Here is a 24,277-nt window from a genome sequence, read left to right on the forward strand (position 1 = left end):
CGTTTCTTATAACTACAGTAGAAGGTGTTGAGTTTCTTAAAACTACAGTACAAGGTGTTGCGTTTCTTAAAACTACAGTACAAGGTGTTGGGTTACTTATAGATACAGTACAATGTGTTGGGTTTATTAAAACTACAGTAGAGGGTGTTGAGTTTCTTAAAACTACAGAACAAAGTGTTGAGTTTCTTATAACTACAGTACAAAGCCTTCCAGTAATCAGGACAAACTCCTTGCCCAAGGTTGAAGGGATGGTCGGGGAGCTCCTCACCTCTCTCCCCGCCTCTCCCGGGTCTCCTGGTTGGCCCCTCAGGCCCTGAGAACCTGAGATACCGGGGTTACCACGGATACCCTGGATACCCTGAGCTCCAGTAGGCCCCAGTTCACCAGGCTCACCCTGACAGAGGGAGAAGGACAGACATGCAGAAACAGACAGAAAGAGAGACAGACAGGCAGACACAGACAGAAAGAGAGAATGAGACAGAGATAGAGAGAGACAGATAGGCAGACAGACAGAAGGAAAGAAAGAGAGTCAGTGGGACAAAGATAGAAAGGGATTTTCATTTTTTTTTGCATTGCTCTAATTACTACACGGGTATAACTAAAATTATAATTCCCTTCCAGTTATTAATTCCATACGTTCTAGTGTTTTTGCTTTGTAAATGGAAGATAACAACAATTCATAAATGAATTGAAAGAGAGACAGAAAGACAATCCCAGAGAGAGGGGGGTGGGACAGCTAATAGGAGACATATAAGGACAGTGTTGGTATTTCTCTAGCAGCTACTGAAGGTCACTGTTTCCTCTAGACTATTGTATCTCCATAGCAACAATCAGGCCCTCAGGTGACAAAATTGTCAATTGAAGCCAGTTAAAGCTAAATAGATTTAGACTAAGTAGAGGGCAGAGCTAAGTGATGGTGTGGGAGTCTACCTTAGTTCCAGGTGGACCAGCCTGTCCCACAGGACCTCTGTGACCAATACCTGGCTCACCCTAAAAGCACAACAACACAACCATGTCAATAGGAAACGTTTCATTTGCAAATATACAGTACAGTGTGAAGGAGTCCTTCTAGTTAGATATTTCAATAAATAAAAATAGTTAAATGTTCAAAACATGAATGCTTAAAAAGACCTTGGTTCGGGCTTTGCTCTGTCACATTACTGAACTGGAAAAGCATTTACCTTGTGCCCCTTTTCACCAAGTTCCCCCTGGTAGAACGAAGAGAATTGTCAACAAATCAGTTACAAAGTGATTGTTATTCAAGTTAATTCTCTCCATATGTCTCTGTCTGCGTCTCGTGCACCAAAATAGTACCATCACATTCAGACAGCCGCAGAGGAAAAAAAAGTCCATAGAGTTTTTCAAGGATATGTTTTGTATCGATGCCGCCAACTAACAGACAGAATTATTAATACCACATGATTAATCCACTGCGTCATGAGGGGATCAGAAATAGAACTCTGGGGACATCAAAGACCAACATTCTGAGCTCCGCTGGTTTGACTGACGGGAGAGCAGAGAGACATGGACAAACTTATAGGGGAAGATGTGGGTAGGTAAATAGGTGTGTGTGTGTCTGTCTGGCATGCACAGGGTATCACTGATCAACACATTAATAATACATTGTCTACAAACTTCTTATACAGCCTTTACAAACTATTTCTAAAGGTTTCCTTATTGCAACGTGGTACTGTAGAGATATGGGGGCAGATTCAGGACATCTTGTTCTTTCACTCCATTTGAAGACAGTTTTATTTGAAAATGATTGGTAGTCACCTTCGGTCCCGGAAGTCCATTTTCACCCGGTGCACCCTTTAGAAAACAGAAGGAACCACTCAAAAAGGAACACAAAAAGGAACCTGGTAGAAAAGCGTGATAGATGACAGTAACAGAACAGGTATTTTTATCATCTTCACAGCACTTTGATTGGGGGATGTGTGTGTGTTTACCTTCAAATAGTCATATTCTGGCCCTGGATAGGGTCTTACTCCTCCTTCCTCCTCGTACTCTCCTTGTCTTCCACTCTCTCTTTCCATCTCCTGCCTCCGTCTCTCCCACTCCTCTCTCTCCCTGTCCAGGTCTCTGCCTCCCTCCATCTCTGTTCTCTCGTTCTCTAGTTCACTCTCCCTCTCCATTTGCAGGTCTCTCTCCTTTTCCATGTTCTCCCTCTCTAGTTGTCTCTCCCTCTCTATTTTCTCCCTCTGCAACTCCAGCTCTGCTTCCCTCTCTTTTTCAAGCTCCATCCTCTCTCTCTCCATCTCCATCCTTTCCCTCTCTCTCTCCCTCTCGTATTCACTGTCTTCCTCCGTGTCCCACTCAGAGTCGCCACTTCTCTCCTCCTCTCCCTCTCTTTCTGCATCATGGTTTATTTCTCCTTCTGTCTCTTTTCCTTTCTTTTCTACCGTCTCCCTCTCTCTATGTCTTTCCCATGGTGTCTCTTCCTCTGCTGCTATGGGTTCTTCTCTCTCTCCCTCCATCTCTGTTGGTGTCTCCCAGTCTCTTTCTGTTTCATAGTCGACCTCCCTCTCTGTATAGGATTCATGGTCAGGCTGAGGGTCTCTGTTTTCTTGTTTCTGTCTCTGGAACCACAAATAAAAAATTGATTGGTTTACTGATTGATTGCTCAATTTATTGGACTTAAATAGCGATTCATTCATATGGATTTATTTTGATGTTCAAAGTGCATCAAAACTACGGTCCTTCCGTTGGGCAATTCACCAATATGTTTTGGCTGAGCAACACTTACATGTAATTTCTTGGGACCTCTTGCTCCCGACTGTGACTTTAAAAACAGAAAGAGGGAATGTTCACATGTTGTTTGATTTGACCAGGTAATAACTTCTCTGAACCCATTCCCTGTGCCATTCCCTCCATGCTAACTGTTGATTTGATAACAACATATGAGTAGTTGATATCAGTCTAATAGAAAAATATCCCTAGTAAATAAATCTATTTACTTTTTGTCCGTCATGGTATCGATTTCTTCCTCCGGCAGTTCCTGGCATGTATGCCTGAAACAGCAAAGACTCATATTTCTGGCAAATGCCATTGTTTCCTAAAAATGATGAACTCTTACATTGTATTTTAATGGTAATCCATATTTTTTCAGTGTACTTACCATGTAATCTGGCCAGGGGGCGCTCTTCTTTACTCTGACCCGGACATGAGATGGTCTCCCCTGCCAATTCCCAAAGCCACTTCATGAGTCATTGATCATAAGTCATTGATGTGCCATTACCACTGTGGGGAGTTCCCATGGTGCTTGGCCTACAGCCGTAGTGTCCCACTCATGAGCGTGTGTGAGAGTGTGTGTGTGCGTGCGTGCGTCTGTGCGCAGCCCTGGATCAAGTGCATATGTCGCTTCAGATTCTGATGTATCAGAAATGTATTACAGGCTAATGTTAGATGAAAGAAGACACAAAGACTTTTGATCATTTGAACATTTACTTACATGCACACAGAGAGGTTAAATACAAAGGGAGAACTTTAGATTGCCAAAATTTCACCAGTGAAAACAGGTTTGAATACTATATATTCTGAAGAATATGATGGAAACACATTTCATTGAAAAAGTAGTAACTAATACAGGAAAGGAACAAAATACAATCTATTTCCATGTTTTCAATAAATAACGTTTGGTTGAGGAATTGATAAGCAGCGATACACTGAAATCATCAGAATATGGTTGAACAAATTCCGAGGAGGTAAAAAGTGTTGGAATACTGAAGCGACAGAGAGAAGCTATACTATAGCTTAGGTCCAATGTAACATTTTGAACTTCTTTAATAAATAAATTAGTTTATGCAAAGTCAACGCTAAAATAACACTGACATCTGATGGAAGAATTTATTAGTCCAATAATCGTTATATAATACACTGTCTTGATTTAACTTAGCTTTACCTATGTATTGTTCATCTTTTAGGTACTTGTACTAAGTATAAGAAACGATTCTGGTCATAGAAGTGGCATTGGACGAGTGACATTGGACAAATGACATCATCATTGCGCGACGAAGCGAAGTCCCTCCTCATGTTATGCTGGTCAGGTTAAGGGTAGACTGCTCCTCACCAGCGATACACTTCACTTCACAGTTTATACAAACACTCCGTGCTTACAAATCTACAGTCTCAATCTTTGTGGATTTAGGAAAGGTCCTGTGTTAAAAAAAAAAAGTTAACAAAAAAACAGAAAAACGTTTTAATCAGTATGTGTATAAATTCACTCATGAAGAGTTCATATTTTGTTTGCAGCTCTTGACATTCCCATTCACGCAAAGTTCAGAGGTCATGCTCAATGCATGCTGGTATATGGATGTCTTCCATTGAAAGTTGGCCCAGTTGTGTCCAATCTTTTAATCAAATGTCTTTAAATACTTTTTTTTATAATGCTGGCCTAATATTTATTGTTTAAAATTACAATTGGAATTGTGGTACCTTTTGCACTGGTGAAATGTTCACAGTTGTTAGTCAGATGAAAGATCTCAATGTACGCAGTGATGACAAGTGCTCAGATCACTAAGATGGTTGGCCAATCATTATATTGACACAATCTGACTATGTATTCATGTTATTGAACACTGGGCTGGGCTTTCTTTTGGGAAAATCTAATCAACCAAGAAACACATAAAGAAGATAAGTTAGAAAATATAAATGATATCAATTACCTACAACCTTTGTATTGGAACGCCAATGATAATCACTGGATCAAAGCACTTTGCATCACATTCATACACCCACAGTCCAACGGAGGCATGCATGGACTGGAACACCATTAGTAAAGACGAATAGAAGTCTAGTGGTCTCCATTTACACCCCATATTCCTCAGGAACATGGTTAGTAAAGACGAATAGAAGTCTAGTGGTCTCTATTTACACCCCATATCCCTCAGGATGGTTAGTCAAGACGAATAGAAGTCTAGTTGTGTCCATTTACACCCTATATCCCTCAGGAACATGGTTAGTAAAGCATCAGGTAGAATCATGCAGTCTGTCACAGACTTACCTTCTCTGTTTCTTCCGTTGTGCTGGGAAGGATAGGTGTGATGAATTCCCCCTGCTTTGGAACAAAGTGTAGCATGTTTCAAGAACAATATATAATACAGCAAACACACACACACACACACGTCACATAGCCTTCTACCACTCAACTCAGAGCTGTCCATGGTGCTGGCTCTGCTTGACACAGTTTGCACTTTACAAAGTATCTCAGGAAAAGAGCTCCAGTTTCATACCTTTTCACTGTCACCCGGTGACTGGGATGGATATGGACCTAAAGTTGTCAGGCCACTCTAAGAAACATTGACATATAATCAGTAATGACCACTACTGGACAGAATTATGTATGTACATTTCCTGGTTCAAAGGTCAAAATGAAAATGACATGTTTTACTATGCGTTGTCTTTACTATCATTTTTCTATATCTAGAGATACAGTGGCAAAGAAAAAGTGTTTACCTCTTTGCTCATTCCATGTAGTGTGCTTTCTGTTGTGATTTCAAACTCCCCTTGATTTTCCATTGACAATAAGGGATCATCTGTGGAATCCTTCAACAAAAATTAAGAAAAACTATGAAAAACATTCCATTCTAAAACACTTTTACAAACGTCACAAAATAATGACAGCATTACTGGTGAGTGAGACAGTAATCTGAGTTCGACACGCAAACCACAATTAATAACAGGTGTGGTATGTCATCAATACACTGGCATATAATCAGAAACGAATCAATTCCTAGTCATTTATTATTTTCAGGGAAATGGGTGGGGACCCTAATCAACTGTATGACTTCCTCATTTTGTCTCTAGAGATGTACACATGCAAGGTCAACTACACACCCTCCTCATGAATGTGTGTGATGGACTCATTAATACATGTATTGCATCAGAGTAATAGAGTTTCAGCTACCTTCTTTTAACTCAGTAATCATTTGAGTTTGGAGAGTTTGAATTAGGAGGGTTCCCACACTATGCTGATCACTACCATAACACAATCAGGGTACTGCTATAAGACTCAAAGTATTGGTGTGGGTAATGGGCAGCCCAGTGAGCTAAAAGTGTCATTGGAAAAGTTATTTTTGGTTGCAGCTCTTGACATTACCATTCAGGCAAAGTTCAGCGGTCATGCCACAATGCATGCTGGGATACAGTATGTATGTCTTCCATTGTAAGTTGGCCCAGTTGTGTTAAATCTTTAAGTCAAATATATATTTAGTTTACTTAAGTCTTTAAATACATTTTTATCACGCAGGCCTAATAATTCATGTTTAAAATTGGAATTGTTGTACCTTTTGCACTGGTGAAATGTTCAGTTGTTAGTCAGATGAAAGATCTCAACGTACGCAGTGTCATGACGTTGGCCTGTGGGTAAGGTTTATGACCCCCCCCATAAATACCTTTCTCCCTTCCCCTCTCTTACTGACCCTACTGAAGGACTGCTGTCCTGTTAAATATAGAGAGTCTGGGAACATCAAACAAATGGGGAAAGGAACCATATTTTGGTAATAAAACCAGTTGGAAATATGCTTTGGAACGTAATGAGTATGGATGTCAGTTCAGTTGTCATCTGAGACATTATGACTGATGACAGGACGACATAAACTGTACCTGGGAAAGTATCCACCCTCTAGTTATCAGAGTCACATGGAATTGTTATGCAATTGAAATGTTTGATATTGAAATTGTTTGTTAGGAGATTAAATGTAATTTTAGCTTCCAAATGAGAGATTTGGGTTTTCATAAGGAAAGTGCCCTGCTTGATCAGTGGCCCACCCCTGTGAAGAGGAGGGGTTATAAACGATGAAACACATCCTTCCCCCTCTCCACTATATAAGCCTTTGACGAAAAGATAACCAGGTTGTTCCAATACGTGAGGTCTGCAGCCTCTACGTTAGAAGGACACACATGTCAAGTACAGAACTAAGCCAACCTCGGCGTGAGCTTTGGTGGCGAATGGTATGAACTTTGAGCTTATTCACTACAGAAGTGATACTTCCTAGCCGTTGAGTTAGCAGCGGCCGCTGTAGACGTGGGCTAGGAAAGGACGGACGACGGATCCAGTCTAACAGACGGACGAAGATACCACCACGTATCCAATTTACCACCAGAGACATTCTTCCGAGTACAGGAAGATCTGTTGGCCAACCCGGCCAGCATCTATGACCAATCTACCGAAGCGCAGCTCAGAGTAAATATTTATTGCATTTTCCTTTTCCAAATGGGCGGTAATTTAGAATGCATAAGATAATGTATTTACGATAGCATAGCTGCTGTTTCTTTGTTCCTAAATCTTCCCGCTCTTTCATTCAAGCCCAACCCCCTTTCCTTTGTGTAACCAGCCATCATGTATGATATCATTTGTATTCGGTGTATTTGTAATTCTGTGTGATTAGTTTAGGTATTTAGTAAATAAATAATTAAACCCAATTTTATATTGCCGATTCAACTTGTTAGCCAGGGTTCGTGAAGATAGCCAAGAATTTACAACTTTCGTTATGAGACTGAAAATAAGATAAGGGTTAATATTGACTGCTATCGATGTAAAATATTACTAAGTATTTTAAGAGTTTATTCGGAAGATAACAGCTCTATAAACGTTCTTCCGTGGTGCCCCGACTTTGTAGTTAATAACATTTACATGATTAGCTTAATCAGGTAATATTAATTACAGAGAAATAATTTTATAGGTTAGCATGTCATATCACTTAATCCGGCATAGCCAAAGACACGACAGCAGTGATGACAAGTGCTCAGATCACTAAGATGGTTGGCCAATCATTATAATGACACAATCTGACTATGTATTCATGTTATTGAACACTGGGCAGGGCTTTCTTTTGGGAAAATCTAATCAACCAAGAAACACATAAAGAAGATAAGTTAGAAAATATAAATGATATCAATTACCTACAACCTTTGTATTGGAACGCCAATGATAATCACTGGATCAAAGCACTTTGCATCACATTCATTCACCCACAGTCCAACGGAGGCATGCATGGACTGAAACACCATTAGTAAAGACGAATAGAAGTCTAGTTGTGTCCATTTACACCCCATATCCCTCAGGAACATGGTTAGTAAAGACGAATAGAAGTCTAGTTGTGTCCATTTACACCCCATATCCCTCAGGATGGTTAGTAAAGACGAATAGAAGTCTAGTGGTCTCTATTTACACCCCATATCCCTCAGGATCATGGTTAGTAAAGACGACTAGAAGTCTAGTTGTGTCCATTTACACCCCATATCCCTCAGGAACATGGTTAGTAAAGACGAATAGAAGTCTAGTGGTCTCTATTTACACCCCATATCCCTCAGGATGGTTAGTCAAGACGAATAGAAGTCTAGTTGTGTCCATTTACCCCCCATACCCCTCAGGAACATGGTTAGTAAAGCGTCAGGTAGAATCATGCAGTCTGTCATAGACCTACCTTCTCTGTTTCTTCCGTTATGCTGGGAAGGATAGGTGTGATGAATTCCCCCTGCTTTGGAACAAAGTGTAGCATGTTTCAAGAACATTATATAATACAGCAAACACACACACACACACACACGTCACATAGCCTTCTACCACTCAACTCAGAGCTGTCCATGGTGCTGGCTCTGCTTGACACAGTTTGCACTTTACAAAGTATCTCAGGAAAATAGCTCCAGTTTCATACCTTTTCACTGTCACCTGGTGACTGGGATGGATATGGACCTAAAGTTGTCAGGCCACTCTAACAAACATTGACATATAATCAGTAATGACCACTATTGGACAGAATGCTGTATGTACATTTCCTGGTTCAAAGGTCAAAATGAAAATGACATGTTTTACTATGCGTTGTCTTTACGATCATTTTTCTATATCTAGAGATACAGTGGCAAAGAAAAAGTGTTCACCTCTTTGCTCATTCCATGTAGTGTGCTTTCTGTTGTGATTTCAAACTCCCCTTGATTTTCCATTGACAATAAGGGATCATCTGTGGAATCCTTCAACAAAAATTAAGAAAAACTATGAAAAACATTCCATTCTAAAACACTTTTACAAACGTCACAAAATAATGACAGCATTACTGGTGAGTGAGACAGTAATCTGAGTTCGACACGCAAACCACAATTAATAACAGGTGTGGTATGTCATCAATACACTGGCATATAATCAGAAACGAATCAATTCCTAGTCATTTATTATTTTCAGGGAAATGGGTGGGGACCCTAATCAACTGTATGACTTCCTCATTTTGTCTCTAGAGATGTACACATGCAAGGTCAACTACACACCCTCCTCATGAATGTGTGTGATGGACTCATTAATACATGTATTGCATCAGAGTAATAGAGTTTCAGCTACCTTCTTTTAACTCAGTAATCATTTGAGTTTGGAGAGTTTGAATTAGGAGGGTTCCCACACTATGCTGATCACTACCATAACACAATCAGGGCACTGCTATAAGACTCAAAGTATTGGTGTGGGTAATGGGCAGCCCAGTGAGCTAAAAGTGTCATTGGAAAAGTTAATTTTGGTTGCAGCTCTTGACATTACCATTCAGGCAAAGTTCAGAGGTCATGCCACAATGCATGCTGGGATACAGTATGTATGTCTTCCATTGTAAGTTGGCCCAGTTGTGTTAAACCTTTAAGTCAAATATACATTCAATTTACTTAAGTCTTTAAATACATTTTTATCACGCAGGCCTAATAATTAATGTTTAAAATTGGAATTGTGGTACCTTTTGCACTGGTGAAATGTTCAGTTGTTAGTCAGATGAAAGATCTCAACGTACGCAGTGATGACAAGTGCTCAGATCACTAAGATGGTTGGCCAATCATTATAATGACACAATCTGACTATGTATTCATGTTATTGAACACTGGGCAGGGCTTTCTTTTGGGAAAATCTAATCAACCAAGAAACACATAAAGAAGATAAGTTAGAAAATATAAATGATATCAATTACCTACAACCTTTGTATTGGAACGCCAATGATAATCACTGGATCAAAGCACTTTGCATCACATTCATACACCCACAGTCCAACGGAGGCATGCATGGACTGAAACACCATTAGTAAAGACGAATAGAAGTCTAGTGGTCTCCATTTACACCCCATATTCCTCAGGATCATGGTTAGTAAAGACGAATAGAAGTCTAGTTGTGTCCATTTACACCCCATATCCCTCAGGAACATGGTTAGTAAAGATGAATAGAAGTCTAGTGGTCTCTATTTACACCCCATATCCCTCAGGATGGTTAGTAAAGACGAATAGAAGTCTAGTTGTGTCCATTTACACCCCATATCCCTCAGGAACATGGTTAGTAAAGACGAATAGAAGTCTAGTGGTCTCTATTTACACCTCATATCCCTCAGGAACATGGTTAGTAAAGATGAATAGAAGTCTAGTGGTCTCTATTTACACCCCATATCCCTCAGGATGGTTAGTCAAGACGAATAGAAGTCTAGTGGTCTCTATTTACACCCCATATCCCTCAGGATGGTTAGTAAAGACGAATAGAAGTCTAGTGGTCTCTATTTACACCCCATATCCCTCAGGATGGTTAGTCAAGACGAATAGAAGTCTAGTTGTGTCCATTTACACCCCATACCCCTCAGGAACATGGTTAGTAAAGCGTCAGGTAGAATCATGCAGTCTGTCACAGACTTACCTTCTCTGTTTCTTCCATTGTGCTGGGAAGGATAGGTGTGATGAATTCCCCCTGCTTTGGAACAAAGTGTAGCATGTTTCAAGAACAATATATAATACAGCAAACACCCACACACACACACGTCACATAGCCTTCTACCACTCAACTCAGAGCTGTCCATGGTGCTGGCTCTGCTTGACACAGTTTGCACTTTACAAAGTATCTCAGGAAAAGAGCTCCAGTTTCATACCTTTTCACTGTCACCTGGTGACTGGGATGGATATGGACCTAAAGTTGTCAGGCCACTCTAACAAACATTGACATATAATCAGTAATGACCACTACTGGACAGAATTCTGTATGTACATATCCTGGTTCAAAGGTCAAAATGAAAATGACATGTTTTACTATGCGTTGTCTTTACTATCATTTTTCTATATCTAGAGATACAGTGGCAAAGAAAAAGTGTTCACCTCTTTGCTCATTCCATGTAGTGTGCTTTCTGTTGTGATTTCAAACTCCCCTTGATTTTCCATTGATAGTAAGGGATCATCTGTGGAATCCTTTAACAAATATTAAGAAAAACTATCAAAAACATTCCATTCAAAAATATTTTTTGAACATCACAAAATAATGACAGCATTACTGGTGAGTGAGACAGTAATCTGAGTTCGACACGCAAACCACAATTAATAACAGGTGTGGTATGTCATCACTACACTGGCATATAATGATAAACTAATCAATTCCTACCAATTAATTATTTTCAGGGAAGTGGGTGGGGACTCTAATTTGGGCTCCCAAGTGGCACAGCGGTCTAAGGCCTAAGGCACTGCAACGCGGTGCTAGAGGCGTCACTATAGACCCTGGTTCGATCCCGGGCTATATCACAACCGGCCATGATCGGGAGTCCCATAGGGCGGCGCACAATTGGCCCAGGTTAAGGTTAGGGGAGGGTTTGGCCGGGGTAGGCTGTCATTGTAAATAAGAATCTGTTCTTAACTGACTTGCCTAGTTAAATAAAGGTTCAATAAAATTACAAATGAAATAAAAATCTACTGTATATATCTATGTGGGAGAAAATAATGACTTCCTCATTTTGTCTAGAGATGTACACATGCAAGGTCAACTACACACCCTCCTCATGAATGTGTGTGATGGACTCATTAATACATGTATTGCATCAGAGTAATAGAGTTTCAGCTACCTTCTTTTAACTCAGTAATCATTTGAGTTTGGAGAGTTTGAATTAGGAGGGTTCCCACACTATGCTGATCACTACCATAACACAATCAGGGCACTGCTATAAGACTTGGTGTGGGTAATTTTATTTTATTCGTTATTTTACCAGGTAAGTTGACTGAGAACACATTCTCATTTACAGCAACAACCTGGGGAATAGTTACAGGGGAGCGGAGGGGGATGAATGATCCAATTGTAAACTGGGGATGATTAGGTGGCCGTGATGGTATGAGGGAGAGCTTAGGAATTTAGCCAGGACACCAGGGTTAACACCCCTACTCTTACGATAAGTGTCATTGGATCTTTAATGACCACAGAGAGTCAGGACACCCGTTTAACGTCCCATCCGAAAGACAGCACCCTACACAGGGCAGTGTCCCCAATCACTGCCCTGGGGCATTGGGATATTTTTTTAGACCAGAGGAAAGAGTGCCTCCTACTGGCCCTCCAACACCACTTCCAACAGAATCTGGTCTCCCATCCAGGGACTGACCAGGACCAACCCTGCTTAGCTTCAGAAGCAAGCCAGCAGTGGGATGCAGGGTGCTATGCTGCTGGCTAACAGGCAGCCCCGTGAGGTAAATGTGTCATTCCAACCCTGATCCCTGAGGTGACGTCATAGGGTGTCCACCCACAGAATTAATACTGTAGTTAGGATTAATAATATGTACCAATCAAATAATTAGTAATGTTACTCACCTCATATTCATAACTGTACTCTTCCCCATCGTATAATTCCTCCTCCTCCGCTTCCTCCTCCTCCTTCGTACTCGTCTTTAGAGAGGAGAGAAAAAGCTGAGTCCCATATGTAAATGGGATCAAGAGGAGAGATCTTTCATAAACATGTCTATCATAATCATGTATTTGACGCAAAGCAGCAAAGAGAGAGTACAGGACATGACTTACAAGTCTTAAACAATAAGGACAAAACAAAAAAGCAAGTTAGGAGAAAAAAATGCATGCTTTTAGCCATTTTAAAATGTCTGTTATAATGATTTAATAGCTTTTATTGGTCAAGTTAGGCACAGCAAGTACAGTTTAATAAGGTTAGTTTTAACTTAGGTTTAGAATTCGATAAATGTTATCTTTGCTGAGAAAGAAATGGTAGTAATTATTTTCTCACTGTCATTTGAAGAAGTTGAGGTTAAAACAGGTAAGGGTGACATGCTTAGCAACAGACTGTAACAACGTAAATGTTAGACATGTTTAGTTTGGGCGTTTATATGGTTATTTTGACTACATCTTTAGTTTGGGCGTTTACCAGGCGTTCTCTTTGCCTCTTATGTCGTCCTTTCTGTCCCTTGCCCTGGTTCAGAATTTCACAGTTAAAAGTTGTAATGCTTTAAAGGAAATACAGATCTAACATGTCGTAGTAGTTATGGTCAAAGATATTTATATCTGTGTCATGGGCTGATTAATGGGAGAGAAAATGATCGCTAAAAAAATATGTACATTTTAGAAAATGTTAAAGGGTAAGTTTACATATTTTCTTTTACAGTATCTATTTAGACCTATTTAAATATAACATGTTTTTGTATAGTCATGAATACAAATAGGTTGTGAACAACTTAAATTGAATTGCATAATTTATGTCCAAATTTAAATTACACACTTTCTCAAATTTTGAAATGGATTTGAATGCAACAAGGTTGTGTTTATCAGATGTATAAAAAACAGGATCTATTTGTAGTGACATCACCTTCCGTTCTCGACTCTTCTTTTTCTTCAAGGAGTCTTCCCCACTGAGGAGAACAGTTTCTACTATTGCCCCTGGTACCTCAGAGACCCTCTAACACACACACACACACACACACACACACACACACACACACACACACACACACACACACACACACACACACACACACACACAGAGAGAGAGAGAGATCTTGTACTATTCATAGTTCACTTTTAAAAGTCAATTTGACAGCCCCTGTTTGGCTGAGGGTTTTCAGTAGAGACAGTGTTTGGCTGAGGGTTTTCAGTAGAGACAGTGTTTGGCTGAGGGTTTTCAGTAGAGACAGAGTTTGGCTGAGGGTTTTCAGTAGAGACAGTGTTTGGTTGAGGGTTTTCAGTAGAGACAGTGTTTGGTTGAGGGTTTTCAGTAGAGACAGTGTTTGGTTGAGGGTTTTCAGTAGAGACAGTGTTTGGTTGAGGGTTTTCAGTAGAGACAGTGTTTGGTTGAGGGTTTTGAGTAGAGACAGTGTTTGGCTGAGGGTTTTCAGTAGAGACAGTGTTTGGTTGAGGGTTTTCAGTAGAGACAGTGTTTGGTTGAGGGTTTTCAGTAGAGACAGTGTTTGGCTGAGGGTTTTCAGTAGAGACAATGTTTGGTTGAGGGTTTTCAGTAGAGACAGTGTTTGGTTGAGGGTTTTCAGTAGAGACAGTGTTTGGTTGAGGGTTTTCAGTAGAGACAGTGTTTGGTTGAGGGTTTTCAGTAGAGACAGTGTTTGGCTGAGGGTTTTCAGTAGAGACAATGTTTGGTTGAGGGTTTTCAGTAGAGACAGTGTTTGGTTGAGGGTTTTCAGTAGAGACAGTGTTTGGTTGAGGGTTTTCAGTAGAGACAGTGTTTGGTTGAGGGTTTTCAGTAGAGACAGTGTTTGGTTGAGGGTTTTCAGTAGAGACAGTGTTTGGTTGAGGGTTTTCAGTAGAGACAGTGTTTGGTTGAGGGTTTTCAGTAGAGACAGTGTTTGGTTGAGGGTTTTCAGTAGAGACAGTGTTTGGTTGAGGGTTTTCAGTAGAGACAGTGTTTGGTTGAGGGTTTTCAGTAGAGACAGTGTTTGGTTGAGGGTTTTCAGTAGAGACAGTGTTTGGTTGAGGGTTTTCAGTAGAGACAGTGTTTGGTTGAGGGTTTTCAGTAGAGACAGTGTTTGGTTGTGGGTTTTGAGTAGAAGAGGTACCCCTTACCTCTTCAGACGTAGTGTTGTTAAATGTTGAGTTTGATAAAGTCAACTTGGGCGAGGGAGCTTCACTGAAGTCCTCGTCCACTGTCAGTGTCCCCTCAGAGGTGCTCTCTATCCTCCCCACGTCTTGGACCCCATTAAGACCATTAAGAGTGGTGAGGCTCCAGAATGTGGGGCCCTCCGCCGTTTCATCCAAAGCATCCTTCATGAGATAGAGAACTGGATGAATAACTACATACTGTAGTACAACAATGTATCTGTTCGGATACAGAATTAGACTGGGCTTTACAATATGGGTTGATTTCTGGGATACAGATAAAGACTAGTCCTGGACTAAAAATAATGCTCAATTGAGAATCTCCATAGAACTAGCTTTTGTTGTGTTAGGGTTAGGCTTGATATGTGTGAGGGAAAGCGTTCCTATGTCATGTAGCATGTTTGGAGTAGATACTTACAGAGTTAGGTTCTGGTAGCTGTCTGTCTAGGTCAGAATCAACTGCCTCCTCTATGGTGTCCATCTCTGTCAGAGGCTCCTTGGACATCTCATACTTTACAGTTCTCTGTTCAAAACACACACTCATGAGTCCAGCACTAACACACTCATGAGTCCAGCACTAACACACTCATGAGTCCAGCACTAACACACTAATGAGTCCAGCACTAACACACTCATGAGTCCAGCACTAACACACTCATGAGTCCAGCACTAACACACTCATGAGTCCAGCACTAACACACTCATGAGTCCAACACTAACACACTCATGAGTCCAGCACTAACACACTCATGAGTCCAACACTAACTAAGAGTTCTGATACCAGGCTTGTCACCAGGGTTATGGTAAATTACATTTCAATTCAGTCAATTCTGAAAGAAAATTGACATTCCAATTCCAATTTTCCTCATTGAACTTCTCCCAGGAATAACCCACTAAATGACCAGGCATGTCCCCTGGTGTGATTAGGGATGAAGAGATATGCATGGACTGTGTACATACTGTGTAGTCAGGGATGAAGAGATATGCATGGACTGTGTACATACTGTGTAGTCAGTGATAATGTTGGAGCCGTGTTTCTCCTTCTCATTGACTCTCCTAGAGGTGGTTAGCTCCTGCAGAAGCTCCTCCATGCCGTCCTGCAGCAGCCTGTCAATCAGTGCCTTCAGCAAGGGCAGCTGGGAAACATAGTCTTTCTTAATGAGACAGCCACCTTGGGCAGTAAAATGAAAAACTCTTTGAACTACAAAACTGTTTGGGATTCGGAGTCAAGAGCTTACCCTTATGCCATAGTCTTCAAACATGACTTCAATGTTCTGGGAAGGAGAAAATAAATAAAAATTTCCCATGATTTGTTGTTTACCATGAAATGTATGTGCTGTTAATGTAGTTCTGAGATGTTTACCTTCATGTCTGCTGCTTTCCCTGGAAGACCAGCGTCACCCTGAGGAATAGGAGGATGACAGGTCAAAACAATGTCATTTCCAAAGGCCTCACTTATTTCATTTCACTGATTGGATGTGTGAAACAATATTTGGTAACACTTTATAATACATTTCATGAATAAGCATGAATAAATCATTATTTTTTACTGAGAACACATTACTTTCTTCCCTTTCAACCCGCTCTCTCCTTGCTCTCCCTGAACATATAAAGTAGACATTTCAATTCCACATCAGTTATATCTTCACTCATCAATAAAGTAATGTCAGCAATATCTCTTACCTTCATCCCTGGTGGACCCTAAACACAGAGACAGAGGAGCAGAGAGGAAAACATGCATTCAGAATGCATGATATCAAGCACATTCCAACATACAAGCCTAAAGCTAAGCCCAGCTAGCCACTATTGGATCATATCAACTCATATAAATCACATGTCCTATATAGGATCATATGTAATCAATCAATCAATACACCATCCATCCATCCACAAACCCACCAATCCATCCACCAACTCACCATTAATCCATCCACCAATCCACCAACCCACCATCCATCCATCCACCAACCCACCAATCAATCCATCCATCCACCAACCCACCATTCATCCATCCATCCACCAACCCACCATCCATCCATCCACCAACCCACCATTCATCCATCCATCCACCAACCCACCATTCATCCATCCATCCATAAACCCACCATCCATCCATCCATCCACCAACCCACCATTCATCCATACATCCATCCACCAACCCACCATCCATCCATCCACCAACCCACCATTCATCCATCCATCCATCCACCAACCCACCATCCATCCATCCACCAACCCACCATCCATCCATCCATCCACCAACCATCCATCCACCAACCCACCAATCCCTCCAACCTCAAATCCACCGATCCACCAATCCATCCACCAATCCATCCATCCATCAACCCACCAATCCATCCATCCACCAATCCATCCATCCATCCACCCATCCATCCACCAATCCATCATCCACCCATCCACCAATCCATCCATCCATCCATCCACCAATCCACCCATCTATCCACCAATCCACCCACCCATCAATCCACCCATCAACCCACCAATCCAGCAATCCATGTCAATCAATCAACATATACAGTATACACATCTTGCCAGGTCGTTGTTGGGTGTAGATGCTGCAGCTGACTATGCCCATTAGATTAATTCATAGATAGAACCATGCAGAGTTTGAACATTGTTCTTACTTTAGCCCCAGGAGGTCCCATTGGCAAAGGGAATGCCTGTCGCATCTCTTCAAGGGTGGCACCCTGGGAATATTCATCAACAATACAGTCAGAGGCTATGAAAAGCCAACTGAAAAGCCAATTTACTCCTGAGGTACTGACCTGTTGCACCCTCTACAAGCACTGTGATTATTATTTGACCTTGATGGTTATCTATGAACGTTTGAACATCTTGAAGAACAATCTGGCCTTAAATGGCCATGTGCTCTTATAGTCTCCACCCAGCACAACCATAAGAGGACTGGCCACTCCTCAGAGCCTGGTTCCTCTCTAGGTTTCTTCCTAGGTTCCGGCCTTTCTAGGGTGTTTTTCCTAGCCACCATGCTTCTACATCTGCATTGCTTGCTGTTTGGGGTTTTAGGCTGGGTTTCTGTATAAGCACTTTGTGACATCGACTGATGTAAAAAAAGCTTTGTAAATACATTTGATTGATTGAGGCTAATATGGTTAAAATATCTAATGCCATTATCACATCCTATTTAACAGTACTGCAGGAAGTAATTTTCAAGATGTATGACATTTTATTCATGAAAATCTTTTAATTGCTTTGGTTCTCTCTGAGAGAAGGCCATCAGACCTGGGTTCAAATATTATTTGAAATAATAAAAAATACGGAATCTGTGTTTGACTGAGCAGGTCTGGCTTAATGGACAAATAGAATAGTCCCAAAACGGTAATTCTCAATCATCTGGTACTCCAGGCAGACTAGAGCAAAAGCTCAAAGTATTTGAAATATTTCAAATAGTATTTGAACCCAGGTCTGGAGGCCTGGATCCCCAAATCTATGCCTTCTAAATAATTTGTACACTGCAAAATGACAACAAGAATCCCAAACACATATAGTAATTGACAAAAACAGAATAATTTCAAACTTTACACAGGGATATGATCGCATATGCCTCTATTTATGCGTGGGAATACTTGGGAACAGATTTCATAAATAAAAAATTACTTTGAGCTCATTTCATGGGGATTTTATGTCCAAAAACTAAAATTATAAATACATATATATTTTTATAAATAACCAATAACCAACAAAACAAAAACAAAAACAGTAACAAAATAATATATATATATATATATATATATATATATATATATATATATATATATATATATATATATATATATATATATATATACAGTACCAGTCAAAAGTTTGGGCACACCTACTCATTCAGAGATTTTCTTAATGTTTTACTATTTTCTACATTGTAGAATAATAGTTTAGACATCAAAACTTTGAAATAACACATATGGAATCATGTAGTAACCAAAAAAGTGTTAAACAAATCAAAATATATTTTATATTAGAGATTCTTCAAAGTAGTCACTCTTTGCCTTGATGAAAGCTTTGCACAGTCTTGGCATTCTCTCAACCAGCTTCATGAGGTAGTCACCTGGAATGCATTTCAATTAACAGGTGTGCCTTGTTAAAAGTTCATTTGTGAATTTCTTGCCTTCTTAATGTGTTTGAGCCAGTTAGTTGTGTTGTGACAAGGTAGGGGTAGTACAATGAAGATAGCCCTATTTGGTAAAAGACCAAGTCCATATTATGACAAGGACAGCTCAAATAAGCAAAGAGAAATGACAGTCTATCATTACTTTAAGACATGAAGGTCAGTCAATCCGGAACATTTCAAGAACTTTGAAAGTTCCTTCAAGTGCAGTCGCAAAAACCATCATGCGCTATGATGAAACTGGCTCTCATGAGGACCGTGTCATGTCTTTGGCATCATTAAAGATGAAGACTGTTATTTTATCAAATCTCTGTAATTATTATTACGTGATTAAACTAATCATGTAAATGTAATAAACTAGGAAGTCGGGGCACCACGGAAAATCTTCAGATTACAAAGTTATAATTTTCCGAATATAACTCTTCAGATATTTTAATATTTGATCAATTAGTCTTCTATTAATTAATTATTCTTTACCTTACGTCACTCTCATTTCAAACTTCATAGAATTCTTGTTTATCTGCACGAACCCAGCCTAAACTATAAATCATCTATACACCAATTGGCTTAATCATTTATTTACTAACTAATCACAGAAATGCATAAACAAACAAACAGTAGATATTGGTTACTAACAACGATAGGGAATATTCCCTAGTGGGCTAAGCCAATATGATGGCTTGGTGGACAAAGGAAAGGGGGTGGAGACCGATAAAGGAGCTGGAAAGACAAAATGGCTTCACTTCACTGTGCATAATTATATTCATTGAAATGCTAATCCTTTGCACATGAACGCTCGCTCAGTCGGGAATAATTGCAATCAATATATTTATGCCCATATGTCGTTGTCTTCTCTGTTGGAATCGTCGGTCTGTCTGCTGGAGAGTCAGTTCGCCAGAGAGTGGTTGTAGGTCTATCTGCAGCTCCTGATAGTGTCTGTTGTAATGGATACGTCAGGTGTCCATTGTTCTTAGAATAGATGTTTTGGCGGTTGTCGGTATTCGCATCCCAGGTTTACATAATATCTAGCTGCAGACTAGTAATTAGTATCTAAGATTTGCTCTTATTCTGTAGGGATCAAAAGTTTAACCATTGCCAGCCATGTAGCCAATGCGCCACGTGGTATGGTTTTCTAGTCTTGGTACTCAACTATTCGCAATCACAGCTCACGCTGGGGGTTTGCTTAGTCTGAAGAGGATTTCCACAGGAGGGGGTTTTATTCATAACAATAGAAAAGGGCGGTTCCATGACGCCAGATCATGTCTGTGCTCACGGGGGCGTGGCCGCTGACTAGTTAAACTTTACAGGGAATACAATTCTCTCATTCTAAAGGCTAACATCACATTACATCGTTTCACAAATAGTTTCATCTTTACTCATTCATTTTATACAAGAATTAGATGCAAACCCCATAATTGAGAAATGTACACATTCAGAGATATAGTTGTGTGTGTTTCCTGTCATCCATGAGGACACCAAATGAAACACACTCGTCATACCCGTCCCTTAAGTGTCCACGGAGCCTTCCCACATTCTCACAAGTGGACATATAATTTAATTCCCCCATTTTAGGGATTTAGGAGTTGGGCCAAGTGAAATCCTTTCTTCACTCTGTGGTCTCTCTCTCTCTCTGCATGACCAGGAGGAGAGAGTCTCCGCCATAAATTCATGGCCTGAGATAACAGAACCTGGGTGTAGGAGAGTGAGAGAGAGGGGAAAGCCACGATCTACACCCAGAAAGGTCCACGTAATGACAACCGCCACAGGAAAGGAAGACCCAGAGTTACCTCTGCTGCAGAGGATAAGTTCATTAGAGTTTCCAGCCTCAGAAATTGCAGCCCAAATAAATGCTTCACAGAGTTCAAGTAACAGACACATCTCAACATCAACTGTTCAGAGGAGACTGTGAATCAGGCCATCATGGTTGAATTGCTGCAAAGAAACCACCACTAAAGGACACCAATAAGAAGAAGAGACTTGCTTGGGCCAAGAAACATGAGCAATGGACATTAGACCGGTGGAAATCTGTCCTTTGGTCTGATGAGTCCAAATTTTAGATTTTTGGTTCCAATCGCCGTGTCTTTCTGAGACGCAGAGTAGGTGAACAGATGATCTCCGCATGTGTAGTTCCCACCGTGAAGCATAGAGGAGGAGGTGTGATGGTGTGGAGGTGCTTTGCTGGTGACACTGTCAGTGATTTAGAATTCAAGGCACACTTAACCAGTACGGCTACCACAGCATTCTGCAGCGATACGCCATCCCATCTGGTTTGCACTTAGTGGGACTATCGTTTGTTTTTCAACAGGACAATGACCCAAAACACACCTCCAGGCTGTATAAGGGCTATTTGACCAAGAAGGAGAGTGATGGAGTGCTGCATCAGATGACCTGGCCTCCACAATCACCCAACCTCAACCCAATTGAAATGGTTTGTGATGAGTTGGACCACAGAGTGAAGATAAAGCAGCCAACTCCTTCAAGACTGTTGGGAAAGCATTCAAGGTGAAGCTGGTTGAGAGAATGCCAAGAGTGTGCAAAGCTGTCATCAAGGCAAAGGGTGGCTACTTTGAAGAATCTAAAATCTAAAATATATTTTGACTTGTTTATCACTTTTTTGGTTACTACGTGATTCCATATGTGTTATTTCATAGTTTTGATGTCTTCACTATTATTCTCCAATGTAGAAAATAGTAAAAAGAAAGAAAAACCCTTGAATGAGTAGGTGTGTCCAAACTTTTGACTGGTATATATATAGCTTTTTTTATCATAATTTCTTTACTTGGTGGGGTCAAATAAAACCACGTAGGACACCTATTGGAGAACCCTGCCATAGACAGACGGGTTATCATGGATAATGTAGAAGATTGTCCTTACATGGTGCACCAGTTTGTAGGGAATGTGGAGATGTACTTACCTCCTGTTGAGTAACCAGAACATGGGTACCAGGCAGGCCCGGAGCACCCAATTCACCTTTTTTACCCTGGGGGGGGGATAGGAGAAATTAACAATTGGGCTTAATTATCATGTTAATAATTTGATGATAATTAATACTGCCTTATTAAAATAAAATAACTTACATCAGTTCCAGATTCACCTTTATCACCCTAAGGTTAGAGAAGCAAAATCACAAAAAATTGTTTATTGTGTTGGTGTGTTTGTGGAATAGCCAGACTTGCTCCAAATCATACCTTTTTGCCATCATCTCCTCTTTGTCCTTGCTCTCCCTGTCTCAAAAGAAGAATTAGGAGGTCTTCATTTTGGGGTATTTGTGGGTATTTTTTAAGTGATCTCATTAAAATGCTGGAACAGAGCAGGAACATAAAAAAAACAATATTATTTGACAAAGAGAAAAAAATGCTTACATCTTTTCCAGCCAGACCTCTCTTCCCATCAATGCCAGGTCTACCCTACATATCAAGAGGAGGTAAATATTTCACTTACAAGCTAGCAAAAAAATATAACTTCAAATAATGATATAGTGTTTTTGTTATACAACTCATAGCCAAGCGCAATTGTTGGAATACCTACAGTATATCACAAAAGTGAGTACACCCCTCATATTTTTGTAAATATTTGAGTATATCTTTTCATGTGACAACACTGAAGAAATGACACTTTGCTACCAGGTAAAGTAGTGAGTGTACAGCTTGTATAACATTGTGAAAATTTGCTGTCCCCTCAAAATAACTCAACACACAGCCATTAATGTCTAAACCGCTGGCAACAAAAGTGAGTACACCCCTAAGTGAAAATGTCCAAATTGGGCCCAATTAGCCATTTTCCCTCCCCGGTGTCATGTGACTCGTTAGTGTTACAAGGTCTCAAGTGTGAATGGGGAGCAGATGTGTTAAATTTGGTGTCATCGCTCTCACACTCCCTCATACTGATTGGTCACTGGAAGTTCAACATGGCACCTCATGGCAAAGAACTCTCTGAGGATCTGAAAAAAAGAATTGTTGCTCTACATAAAGATGGCCTGGGCTATAAGAAGATTGCCAAGACCCTGAAACTGAGCTGCAGCACGGTGGCCAAGACCCAGGGGCGGAAATCCCGGGGGGGACGGGGGGGGGACGACCCCCCCATCCTGGGAAAAATATGATTTGTCCCCCCCAATATATCACTGAAACATAACTATGTAATTTAAATAATATTAATAATACGCAATGAAAGCAATTGTGCTGATTATAGACACTTAATAGCGCGTTTTTAAGTTTAAAAAGATTGCAACCCCCCCACCCTTTGCCTCACAATGGTTTGATCCACTGCCAGTTCCTTAGCTTGCTAGGTAACAGAGAGGTCGTATCTACTGTCTGAAAGGCACTCAATGAACGTAACTGACGTGAGGTTAATCCAGTCAATCGCGCACACACACTAGCTGAATATGCAGAGCTAGCGCGCAAATATTAACTATTAAGCTAGCTAGTACCTATTCCATTTATGTGGCGTCGTCAAAGATGGAATCAGCATGCAGATGATGTAAGTTAGTGCTTCAAAGTCCCTGTGATAAGTTTAGCGATAAACTGAAATCCAAACTGAACAGAACTACACTCTCTTCTACCATCGTCTTAAATATATTTAATGGTCTCGTTGCAAAAGCTAAATTGTCTTAAGTGAACTTTTATTAATTTATTTTATTTCACCTTTATTTAACCCGGGTAGCAAAGATTATAGCAAACACCACTGAAACTGAATTGGTGCTCGCTAGCTTTGCAAATTCAGCTATTGTTGGAAGCCAGCCAATATGAAACAAACTATTAAAATTACAAAAGGTTGCAGCATATGTTGTGTAAATGGTGAATTCATACAGCTGTCAACTCTTGTCATTTTAATCCGTTTCACATTTGCTAGCTACCTTTTAGATCGAAGCCCAAATAGAATGATTGAAGATGATAGAAGCCCATCTCCTACTGTAAATAACCTACACACTGTGTGTGTAGCCAGCCAGCCAGGTAGAAAAATGGTAGAAAAATAAAAGACGGACATCAGAGTATTTTTCAATGCACCAAAACGCATAGTAAGAACCCTAGTAGCCTAATATCTCAAAGACTAGTTGATAAAATGTTCATAAGAAAGAAATGAAATTCTAATGGAAATGTTTCACAATGATGTCATTAGGCAGAGCAGGCAACAGATGGCACACAGACAGCAGAGTTGGGGACAGATATGCAGGGACAGACTGGCAGAGACGGGAGTCTCAGGTAAGTTTGTTGAGTCTTTGTTTGGCAACATTATGAAAGGTTTTCAATTTTTTTGACTTGTAAAATAGGAACATAATTGGAAAATGCCATGGATACCCCCACTCTCAACTTAAACTGGTGACTGAACTAAGA

The 24,277-nt window shown here is 40.3% G+C and overlaps 1 protein-coding gene and 1 long non-coding RNA gene across 2 annotated transcripts in view; both read right to left on the bottom strand.

Moving 5' to 3' along the window:
- Nucleotides 1–273: 273 nt before the first annotated feature.
- LOC115197934 (uncharacterized) lies at nt 274–1,987 on the bottom strand. The gene is made up of 5 exons (XR_003879118.1): nt 1,950–1,987; nt 1,777–1,812; nt 1,182–1,208; nt 931–990; nt 274–394 (listed from the first exon to the last, which is right to left on the bottom strand). It is a non-coding gene; the product is annotated as an uncharacterized LOC115197934 (long non-coding RNA).
- Nucleotides 1,988–3,425: 1,438 nt separating this feature from the next.
- The window catches only part of LOC115199130 (collagen alpha-1(VII) chain-like), an 85,405-nt gene continuing 64,553 nt past the window's right edge, over nt 3,426–24,277 (bottom strand). Inside the window, exons 60-83 of the mRNA XM_029761720.1 lie at nt 22,310–22,354; nt 22,136–22,171; nt 22,025–22,051; nt 21,862–21,927; nt 17,449–17,511; nt 16,487–16,504; nt 16,167–16,205; nt 16,042–16,077; nt 15,808–15,939; nt 15,222–15,326; nt 14,771–14,968; nt 13,566–13,655; nt 13,128–13,172; nt 12,566–12,640; nt 11,098–11,187; nt 10,875–10,931; nt 10,646–10,699; nt 8,881–8,970; nt 8,658–8,714; nt 8,427–8,480; nt 5,455–5,544; nt 5,232–5,288; nt 5,003–5,056; nt 3,426–4,155 (exon numbers count right to left, since the gene is read on the bottom strand). Of these exons, the coding sequence (XP_029617580.1) occupies nt 4,144–4,155; nt 5,003–5,056; nt 5,232–5,288; nt 5,455–5,544; nt 8,427–8,480; nt 8,658–8,714; nt 8,881–8,970; nt 10,646–10,699; nt 10,875–10,931; nt 11,098–11,187; nt 12,566–12,640; nt 13,128–13,172; nt 13,566–13,655; nt 14,771–14,968; nt 15,222–15,326; nt 15,808–15,939; nt 16,042–16,077; nt 16,167–16,205; nt 16,487–16,504; nt 17,449–17,511; nt 21,862–21,927; nt 22,025–22,051; nt 22,136–22,171; nt 22,310–22,354 (1,590 nt within the window). The 3' untranslated portion in view covers nt 3,426–4,143. The remainder of the gene's footprint in view (nt 4,156–5,002; nt 5,057–5,231; nt 5,289–5,454; nt 5,545–8,426; nt 8,481–8,657; nt 8,715–8,880; nt 8,971–10,645; nt 10,700–10,874; nt 10,932–11,097; nt 11,188–12,565; nt 12,641–13,127; nt 13,173–13,565; nt 13,656–14,770; nt 14,969–15,221; nt 15,327–15,807; nt 15,940–16,041; nt 16,078–16,166; nt 16,206–16,486; nt 16,505–17,448; nt 17,512–21,861; nt 21,928–22,024; nt 22,052–22,135; nt 22,172–22,309; nt 22,355–24,277) is intronic.

This window comes from Salmo trutta, chromosome 8, assembly GCF_901001165.1.
Source record: "Salmo trutta chromosome 8, fSalTru1.1, whole genome shotgun sequence".
Lineage (NCBI taxonomy): Eukaryota > Metazoa > Chordata > Actinopteri > Salmoniformes > Salmonidae > Salmo > Salmo trutta.